The sequence below is a fragment of the Rhinichthys klamathensis genome, unplaced genomic scaffold (assembly GCF_029890125.1).
Source record: "Rhinichthys klamathensis goyatoka isolate OS25496 unplaced genomic scaffold, OSU_Roscu_1.1 h1tg000050l_1, whole genome shotgun sequence".
Classification (NCBI taxonomy): Eukaryota; Metazoa; Chordata; class Actinopteri; order Cypriniformes; family Leuciscidae; genus Rhinichthys; species Rhinichthys klamathensis.
Window position 1 is genome coordinate 3888170 of NW_026606596.1, and position 10511 is coordinate 3898680.

Sequence of the window (10511 nt, forward strand, 5' to 3'; positions counted from 1 at the left end):
ACCATCTCTAGGGTTTACAGAGAACGGCCTGAAAAAGAGAAAATATCCAGTGAGTGGCATTTCTGTGGGCGAAAATGCCTTGTTGATGCCAGACTTAGAGGAGAATGGCCAGACTGATTCGAGCTGATAGAAAGTAACTCAAAAACCACTCATTACAGCCGAGGTCTGTAGAAGGGCATCTCTGAGCACACAACACATTGAACCTTGAAGCAGATGGGCTACAGCAGCAGAACACACACCGGGTGACACTCCTGTCAGCTGAGAACAGGAAACTGAAGCTACAATTCGCACAGGCTCACCAAAATTGGACAATAGAAGATTGCCTAGTCTGATGAGTCTCAATTTTTGCTGCCATGCACATTCAGATGGTATAGGGTCAGAATTTGGTGTAAACAACATGAAAGCATGGATCCATCCTGCCTTGTATCACAGTTCAGGCTAGGGGTGGTGTGGAGGATATTTTCTTGCCACACTTTGGGCCTCTTAGTACCAACTGAGTATCGTTTAAACGCCACAGCCTACCTGAGTATTGTTGCTGACCATGTCCATCCCTTTATGACCACAGTGTATCATCTTCAGATGGCTACATCCGGCAAGATAACGCACCATGTCACAAAGCTCAAATCATCTCAAACTGATTTCTTGAACATGACAGTGAGTTTACTACACTCAAATGGCCTCCACAGTCAACAGATCTCAATCCAATACAGCACCTTTGGGACATGGTGGAACGAGAGATTCATATGGATGTGCAGTCGACAAATCTGCAGCAACTGCGTGATGCTATCATGTCAATATGGACCAAAATCCAAGAATTACGGCAGTTCTGAAGGCAAAAGCCAGGGCCCAACCCAGTACTAACAAGGTGTACCTAATGAAGTGGCCATGATTGAGTGTATGTATGTATGATATAATTTACAATGTCTAAATCTATATCCATTTTTATTATTTGCATAACAAATTGAAATAAAATATTAGCATTGACTGAAGTTTAATTGAAACCTTTGAACTGTAAACATTTCTTAGTATTTAGTACTTATGTTTTTCTTTTGTTTTAAAGACAGCATACAAGCGCATGAACTCCACAAGTAATACAGGAGACACACTTGATATCTCCTGACTAAAAAAATAATAATTAGGGTCGATCATTGCCTTCACTAACCCGTATACTACATGTATAGGCCTACATAAATGGGTCAATGACATAACACTCCAATAAACACTGTCCATGTAACTGTCCAGAGTTTGTAAAAAAAAAAAGAAATGGGTCTCAAAAGGCTGATATTGCTAGAAAAAATTTTTTGCCATAAATATTTTTTCACAATTTTTTTTTAGTCAGTAAAACCATTTTGTCTATAGTGTAAAATATTTACTGTTTAGTTGATGGTAACACAACTTATTTGAGTCATTTTAAACCTTTTAAAGTTTTTCTTGACATTCCATTTAATTTTCTTTTTTACTGTATGATCCTGCAAAATAAAATGTCTGAAAGGCTGTCATGTTTTTTTATTTTTATGTTTTAGTTCACTTCTTTCACTGCATCTTAACTCATGGCAAATCAACAACCCCGAGCTCCTCCAGAAATGTTTAAATATTTACATAGAGATGCGATGTGAAGTTTATGTTAGGGTGTAAGGGGATGTGATTTTCTACATAATTGAAGCATTGCATCACAGCTTTCATCAGCAGTGTGAACACGACACAGTCCCGCAGACTTTCCCATCTGCTCGCGGTCTTCATATCCCAACATGTGAAATCGGACACCTACTTTCTCAACCCTTCCCAAACAGTCTTATCTGCACTTCCAGCTGTCACTACAACAGTACAAAACATTCGCACAATTCAAACTTTTAACAGAAAGCAACTGACTCCACAAGTTCAGAAGATCGACATCGATAAAAAGTCGCCGTTAGCTTGCGGTTTAAGAAAACAGGAGAAGAAACACGGACGGAGAGGGCGGGTGGAAAGCCAAATCCAAAGGGGTGTTTCCTCTCCAGCAGAGGAAGCATTGAAGTACGGAGAAATAATTCACTAAACTGGGCGAAATGTGTAAATACATTGACGTTTAGGTGACAGTCGCGATGTCGACATCAGTTTTCCGATAAAAGGTGAGTGAATAATGTCAAAAACATCTTTCAGAAAAGAAAACAGGAACTGGAGGGGCTCCACAGCGATCCAACTTTGTCACTTGTAAAATTAAGTATAAAGTGTATGATTGATAAAAAAACCCTGAAGATTGGTTTTTAAAAGATGCACGTATTAATCACGCGTCACTAAGCAAACAGAAAAGCTGCTTCACTTCGATGTGACTGGGCTGAGTTGTTTTCTCTGACAATAAGGATTTTAATGTAGCATGGGTTTCCTTTAAAGGTCTAGAATGAAACACCGACCTTTAGTGTCTTAATTTTGTCTCTCATGATGTGTAAACAATGACACGAACAATGAAAGACAGATACCAACTTTTATGTGTTAATGCAGGCATTTTCTCTTTTAGCCTATACGTAACTTTACAAAAATGTGGTAAATGTATCTTTCCCTTTCTGTCTCCACGAGGAGTCTTTTGGCATGTCCCCAGCCATGTTTCCAAATTCTCCTGTGTTAGGAAATATGCCCCAGTTTGATTGCTAAATTTCAAATTTGCTATAAAACTGTCAACCCTGTTGCTTTAGTCATGAATTTAAAGGCCTAACTTTTAAATGCGTTAATAAAATGTATCATAGTTTTCACAAATATTAAGCACCAGCACAACTGTTTTCAACATTGATGAGAAATGCTTCCCAAGTAGCAAATCAGCATTTCAGAATGTTTCAGAAGGATCATGTGCTGCTGAAAATTCTTCTTTGCACCACAGGAATATATTATTTTAAATATATTAAAATAGAAAACCGTTATTTTAAATTGTAATAATATTTCACAATATTACTGTTTTTTTTCTGTATTTTCAAATCAAATAAATGCAGGCTTGATAACTTTCAAAAACAATTAAAAAAATTATAATAATTCCATACTTTTGACCGGTACTGTGTGTCTATATAATATATTTCAAAATAATTTAGCTTTATGAAAGATTTTGAAAGTTTTGGAAATTATCTTAATTATTTTTATTTAATTATATTTATCATTTTGTGGCATTAAATGCATGTGGATATGGATGTGCTTTTAGCCTGTCTATGCTGGACTAGCTTAACTCTCCAACGGATGGAGGAGAATCCAGACAGCGACAGGCATTATGAGAGGACCATAGATGACCCCTCACCCTCTGGCCAGGGGACCAAACAGAAGAGTGATGAGACCCCCCTGGGTGATCACAACCTACCCATCATGCAGTGGGAGGATTTAAGTTTACGGATTGCAGAGCTAGAAAGGCAGGAAGAGGAAAGAAGGACAAAGGCAGAGGTAACATTTTATCTGGACTTTATATATATACACTTCAACACCAAGTTTGGATTAATTATGATTTTTTTTTATGTTTGCTGCATTTATTTGACCTAAAATACAGTAAAACATTTCTTATAATTATCAATCTTGACCTCCTTGTGTTTTAGAGTCTGGGTTTATCAGAGCGAGACAGAATACTTGGATGCTGGACAGGGTCAAAACACCATTCACTCCACCGGGAGCCATGGGCAGATGAGAACGACTACAGTCCCTGCCGTGTTCCTGTCATAACCTCACGGTATTACACATGAGCAGGTTCATAATGTTGAGACGTGTTGTTCTGATGTTTCTATTCAAATGTGCACTGTGTGTTTCCATGAAACAGATTTAATAGTCCTAAAAATCTTCAGCTCTGTTTCATCAACAACAGTGAGAGTGAGGGGGAGGATGACGAAGGAGCATCTAGCAAAGAGGTGGGAGCAGATAGTCGTGATAGTAGTTTCCCTGAGTTTTTCAAGTTGTATCTCAGGTCATGATTTATGAGGCTGCAAAAAAGCATTAGGTTTTTGTCATCCTCAGAGCTCATGTGAGGCGGAGGTACGTGGGAGTTGCTCTCTGGGGCTAAAACAGGAAGTGAAAACAGCTCTCAGGGCTCTCAGAGACAAGCTATTGGCCGAACAGAAAGAGAAAGAGGTGAGGGGTTTCAATGGCATAGTTCACCTAAGAGTATGGTCTGTCTGTCTTCCGTGGAACACAAAAGGAGATGTTTTAAAAGTGGAGCTTGTAATGGGGACTGAAGCTTTCAAGTTTCAAAATTGATTCAAAAGCACCATAAAAGTATCATTCAAGATATCTACTTTTGTGTTCCACAGTATAAAGTTAGACAGGATCACATAAGTAGATGATGATGGAAAAGTGGCCTTGTTTCCAGAAGTAATTTTCCCTAATATATCCACTGATAGACGCCTGCTTTCAAACACTCCCGTGCGTACCTGTGTAAGCGCTCGGTGAAGAGAGTGAAAGATGTCTATTTACAACATGTTTTTGAAGCATTGATCATTGTAGCCAATCACAGACATATATGTTGAGCGCGTGAACACAATGGCCAATCAGAGTTATTTAAGAATACGCTCAAAAGTGCTCAAAATGCTATGGGGAAATGCTGGTATCCTCACGTTTTAAAAAATTGAAAACACCTAAGTCGGTACCTTTGACAACACTCGCCCCAGGTTTATTTTAAGGAAGCTGGTAAACACTGAGATGTTCCCAGGTTTAAATAAAAGAGGTTGGAAAATTTTGAAATGTACCAGATTTATATAAAACAAGTCGATAAGCAGATAAAATGTGTCAGTTTACACACAAAGAAAAGTTTAAGCTTCTAAAAAGTATAAGCTAAGCTTAAAATGTTCAATTTAATTTACAGACTGAAAAACTTTTTTTGTATTGTTTTCTAACAGTTTGGAGAGAAAACCTGCACTTAACCTTTTCACAGGCATTTTGTTTTCATAGACAGATATCGTGATGTATCATTATAGGATTGTCTAGCAATATATCCCAGGATTGCTGCATCGTGATATTTTCGGTATCGTGAGCCGTGTACGGTGTATCATATCGTGAGGTACCCTGTGATTCCCACCCCTAGTTATTCCTGTGATACAAAGCTGAATGTTCAGCATTCTTACTCATCATTACTTCAGAAATCATTCTAATATGATGATTTGCTGCTTAAGAAACATTTCAAAACAATATTTTTGTGGAACATTTACATTTAATGAATAGAACACATACTATATATTTGAAATAGAATCTTCTGGAACATAAAGTGTCTTTACTGTTTCTTTTGATCAATTTAATGCAGTGAGTCCCAACCCGGGGGCCACTAGGGGGCCTCAGCAAACTTTCAAGGGGACCTCAAGATTACTTAAAATATTTACCTTTAATTTATTATTATATATAAATAAATGTGTGATTTCAAGACATGGGAAAATCATGTAAATTTATAAAATCTTAAAACGCCATAGGAATTTCCATCCATCCATTTTCCAAACTGCTTTGGCCATGGGTATTTTAATGAATATAAATTGTATGTCTATTTATGCCAAGCTCTAACATATTTAATTGTGCATAAAACATGTTTTTAAAAATCCTGATCATTAATCCTTCATATTAAGGGGCCTTGGATTCAAAAAGATTAAGAACCATCCTTGCTGAAAAAACGATTCATTTATTTAAAGGTTTATACAGAATCATTAAAAATATATTTCTCTATTAAAAAAATTAATGGGAGTTTTACTTCTGCAATGTTGCTGTGGTACTTGTGCCTTTAAGGCAGAGGAGTGTAAGATTTCTGTGTTATTTGAACTTAATCCAGTGTGTGTTTTTTTGTGCGATCATTCATTTCTCTGGTATTTATTTTTGTCATATTTCTGTTTTAATTTCAGCAAGAAGTCACCCACAGTAACGTGAACATAAGGAGAAAGATTCTTAGCCTTAGTGATCTGCAGACATGCTCTTTACTGCAGCTGAATGCGCTCAGGGCCTCACTGAATGAAGACATTCAAGGTATCTTTTTCCTCAAGGGTTCAGTTTGCAAGAACAACATTTTAAATCAAAAATGCCACTCACAAATGTGTTATAATTCCCATGCTTCTTTAAACACTTATCCAAAATGGTTTGGCACCTGTAAAATGACATTGATATTTACTCATACACTATTTGTGCTTTTAGATTTGAGCTCAGAACTGGTGAAACATCTTGTAGTACGAGACCACCTTCGGAATAAGCAAGATGCTTTGCTCCTGGATGTACAGGATATGACGACATTGTGAATGACTTTTGTTTGCAACAGCTGCGTAACTGCAGTTCAACATTGGCACTTTCTGAAAGCAGTAATTTACTGTTACTCATCCTGTGGACTAACAAGGCCAGAATATCCTGTTTGTTCTTGAAGAAATGTAGCCCTCAAAGAAACTTTTGCTAAAATGTGAGTCACATTGATTATAGTCACAAGTTTTATTGTGAAAAAAAGTGCCTTAATAACAAACCCTAATGGCTCTGATTCATGTCCCATCACTTATGGTTTAGTTTTGCATCTGTAAATAGAGAATATAACAAGCTGCTGTTAAAGCCATATACGATCAATAACTGTGATGTATTAATCATCCGTTACATTAAGCATTCCATTGAAAAACAGTATATGTAATCGTCATATGAATATAAATGGTGTGAATTATGCTGTGTCATATGAATGTGCCTTACAACTTTCCTGTGTATCAAACTTAAACATGAGAATGAATATCTCAGTGCTAAATATTCACAATAATTTAATAAATCATTTATTTTGTATTTTATACAGAGTCATCAGCCTTTTTGTGTAATTGTAAATGCAAGTAGTGGAATCATGACAATTATGCTATTCATACTCTGCAAAAAATTAAGTGATACGGTATGAAACGGAGGTTGCGATAGTCTTTTCTTCTCTATTGTGATGTATATACAGGTGAAACAGCTTCTCGAACAAGAACAAATTTAGGCCGGGGCTTGATTTTGTCCATCGGGAATTGATTGGTGGTTGTGGTCTGCTATTGGTCGATCTCATGTGAGTGACAGGTTGTCCTGCCCTCAAGGCAATAAATACGTCATCAAAGAAGAGATGTCGCTGCAAGAGGGTGGGTAAGTTTGATTAAAGACTAAAAAATAATGATGTCCATAATGATATAAATCATTTCTAATAAATTCACACAAAAAAAGGAATTATCAATTTTGATTATATGGTGACTTTACGGTCGTTTGGGGGTTAATCGGACTAGAAGAACCTTTTGTAGAACCTCTCGATAACCATTTTAAGGTGCCTCAAGTATCCTAGAACAAATAATAGATTAAACTTTTTTTTTTTTAAGTTTCTTAATAAGTGAAACTTAATAAGTGAAACTTGAAATAAGTGTGTGTGTGTGTACAGCGAGAGAGGGAGAGAGAGAGAGAACGAGAGGGCAAAGAGGCGAGACAGAAAAGAAGGAAGCACACAGAATTACTGATTGAGACATGATTAGTAAAATTTTGCAGATCTGGATTGTAAATTGATAAAGTAATTTGTAATCAGAGACTGTAGTTGCAGTGCAGCAAAACATACACAGCACTGAACTTTTCATCCTGACCTTTTATCAGATGCGTGAAGAAATTAATGCATTTTGGCTGCACATTGGAGTTACCTTTTTTCCTTGACCTTTAAACAGGTAAGATATTTCATATAGATCTATCAAAACAAAACAAACATTGCTTTAATACTTAGGGTGTGTGGTGTGTGGGGGTTGCTTTAAATGAATAAAGATTACCTATATAGTCTTTCAATAATATTTATTTATCAATAATAATATTTCAAATTTCTCTAGTTTACATTTTCAAACTTTTAATACTCAAATCATGGTGTTTATAATTGATATGCACACTTTTGTGTTGAACTGTACGCTGGATTGGGTTTCCGCTCAGCGATTCTTGTCTGAATGAATGAGTATTAATTATTTACTGGAACATACCTGCAAGAACACATGATACTGTAATACCAAAGCTGCCTCTGTAGTACACAGGAATATTTATTAAGCAACAAACTCAAGTATTTCATGAACCAAACATGGACATTGTCATTAGTACTTCATGTTATGTAGGTACTGTGCATATAGATGAATGCATCAGCCATGTCTCGACATAAATTAGGCATCTTAACACAGTTTTCATTGCAAACGAGGTCAGTTAGGTCAGGAAGTGGCGCGTGTGGATACCTCTTAATTTGTGCAAAGACAAACTGCAAAGCAAAAGAATTTGTCCAATACATGGAACACAAAAATGGGGGATGGAAAGATGAATGAAGGGTTTACGGAACGGTTTGTTACTGATTGATGGGGCAATAGACCAGAAGAGGCCGAATCAGCATTATAGACAGAGAAAGTTGAAGGGCTAAGTCATTGGTCAACCTGCAGTTTGCTTGGAAATAAACCATAGGGCGGACTGCAAACACGAAAGTTCAGATTTACAATGCAATCACAGTAAAGATATGTAACGTTCATCTGTTTTCTCTATCTCGGAGCGATGTCCTCGCAGGATATCCTGAAGGTTGAAGAATGCGGTGCTTCTAGATTGAGTTGAAGAGGTCCAGAGAAGACAGTGATGTGGCTTTGTGGTTACGAGATCAAGGGCAGCTGATCATGAAGACCACGGCTTCAGTCTCCAACGCATCAGTGCAGGCAGATGTTCGAAACCACAGCGCGCTGCACAGCTGTAGCATCGACGAGTCCTACAAGTATGTCATCTTGCCTCTGTGCTACTCCTTGACCTTCTTGCTCAGCCTCGTCCTGAACTCCACCGTCCTCCTGCGGTCCTACCGGTGCAAGAGTGGCCGTCAGTGGAACACTTCGCTGATCTACATGGTCAATCTGGCCTCCACGGATCTGATGTACAGCTTCTCATTGCCGTTCCTCGTGGCTAGCTACGTGATGCGTGACCACTGGGTTTTCGGAGACTTCATGTGCAGGCTGGTGCGTTTCTTGTTTTACTTCAACCTGTACTGCAGCATCTTCTTCCTCACCTGTATATCTGTCCATCGCTACATGGGCATCTGCCATCCGATTAGAACCATCACCCTGGAGAGCAAGCGGGTTGTTAGAGGCATCTGCGCTGCCGTTTGGGTCGTAGTGTTCATACTTACGTGCCCCATCGTCCGGTTTGCCAAAACAGGGGACGTTTTGAGGAAACTAGGAGGTGGAGTGAATGAAGGAGTCGATTCTTGGTCGGAAGTTGGCAGTGACGCTGGAAAAGTCGAGGTGGAGGTATACAGGAACTGTTGGGATGACGCAATAGACACCGAGTTTTCCGAATACGTGCCTTATGGAATCGTTCTGCACCTTCTGGGCTTCTTTCTCCCTTTTATCGTCATTGCGTGGTGCTATTCGCAGGTGGTGCGGACCATTTTCCTGACGCTACATTCCCAGCCACAGGTGCAGGAGGAAGGGGGAATGTGTGGTGGGGTGGAAGGGGTCAAGGACAGGACGTCCGTGTCCATCTCGGGCTCTCAGCACGCACCGTACCTCAACAGGCGACGCAAGTCCATCAAAACCATCATCGCCATCACCATCCTGTTCGCACTGTGTTTTCTGCCCTTCCACATAACGCGCACGCTCTTCCTCGTCCTCAAAGAAACGAAGGCCGCCGAGTGCCAAACCATGCGGATGGTTTCCATTTGCTACAAGATCACTCGGCCGCTGGCTTCCTGCAATTCGTGGCTCAATGCGCTCCTTTATTTCTTAACAGGAGACAAAAGCTTAGCCTGCTGTGGACGGTCCGACGCCGGTCATAACACCCACCTTCTCTGGCCTTTACAGATTCTTGGAGGACAGAAAGAGGCTGAGGATCAAGAGCAAGGCAATTCACATAAGGCAGGCGAAGCTCATGAAAGTGACTCGAAATCATCAGGAATAACATAAATGAGGTTGGGAATGCACAAAGGGACAGACCTACTTTACATGCTTCCGATTTCATATTTATTTATTATTCATTAATATTACAGAGTAATTTCACACAATCTTGAGTATTGCAGCATGTTTAATGCTAGTATGCGACCGAGCAGTTATAACCAGCCACCTCTTTTAAACATTATGTTTTTGTGTTTGTTTGTGATGGATATTTGGTGAGTAAAAATGTAAAACCAGTAAATATTAATAAAGTAATAATTCATCCAAAGTATGAAATTGGCATTTCTTAAGCACAAAATAAGTTATTAATTGCTGAGTGACCAGAATTGAAGTACTGTTAACAGGCCAAAATAATAAACAAAAGAAACAGGAAGTAAAAAGTTACTAATTTACATCTTGTGACAATTAAACTGATTCGCTCACATTATCAGCAAGGCATGCCCTGTTTGTTGTAGAGATCCTGAAACGGTTGAATTGCACATCCTTAGTATTTTAAAAATGTAAGGCCTGGAGTGAATAAACATTTATTTGAATGCATCTCAAAGATAAAATCACACACTTTGTCTAAATGAAAACTTAAAAGCTGAAACACTTTCATCCCGTGTAATTTATTATGCTTCATTTATGCTTGAATTTGTAATTCCTCAGCATTCGCCAATTCATAAGCAACAC

The 10511-nt window shown here is 38.5% G+C and overlaps 2 protein-coding genes across 3 annotated transcripts; both read left to right on the plus strand.

The window, feature by feature from the left end:
* The first annotated feature begins 1706 nt into the window (after positions 1-1706).
* On the plus strand, positions 1707-6728 carry im:7136398 (schwannomin-interacting protein 1). 2 transcript variants are annotated; one of them, XM_056247801.1, is made up of 7 exons: positions 1707-2108; positions 3183-3396; positions 3546-3676; positions 3764-3851; positions 3958-4071; positions 5820-5940; positions 6106-6728. In XM_056247801.1, exons 2-7 carry the CDS (start codon positions 3199-3201, stop codon positions 6204-6206), a joined length of 753 nt encoding a protein of 250 aa, XP_056103776.1. In that variant the 5' UTR covers positions 1707-2108; positions 3183-3198; the 3' UTR covers positions 6207-6728. The 2 variants fall into 2 exon arrangements, with proteins under 2 accessions (XP_056103776.1, XP_056103775.1); XM_056247800.1 differs by having other exon boundaries at positions 1708-2108; positions 3164-3396.
* A 1733-nt stretch (positions 6729-8461) lies between these two features.
* LOC130082892 (P2Y purinoceptor 3) lies at positions 8462-10313 on the plus strand. The gene has a single exon (XM_056247802.1). The coding sequence runs from the start codon at positions 8577-8579 to the stop codon at positions 9849-9851; it is 1275 nt and encodes a 424-aa protein (XP_056103777.1). The 5' UTR covers positions 8462-8576; the 3' UTR covers positions 9852-10313.
* The last annotated feature ends 198 nt before the right edge of the window (positions 10314-10511 follow it).

Bases quoted from the DNA above. Each gene is read 5' to 3' on its own strand.
- im:7136398 (XM_056247801.1), top strand. From the start codon at position 3,199: ATGGAGGAGAATCCAGACAGCGACAGGCATTATGAGAGGACCATAGAT. The intron at 3,677-3,763 runs GTATTACACATG...TCCATGAAACAG, and splicing joins GTTCCTGTCATAACCTCACG to ATTTAATAGTCCTAAAAATC. The intron at 5,941-6,105 runs GTATCTTTTTCC...TTGTGCTTTTAG, and splicing joins ACTGAATGAAGACATTCAAG to ATTTGAGCTCAGAACTGGTG.
- LOC130082892 (XM_056247802.1), top strand. From the start codon at position 8,577: ATGAAGACCACGGCTTCAGTCTCCAACGCATCAGTGCAGGCAGATGTT.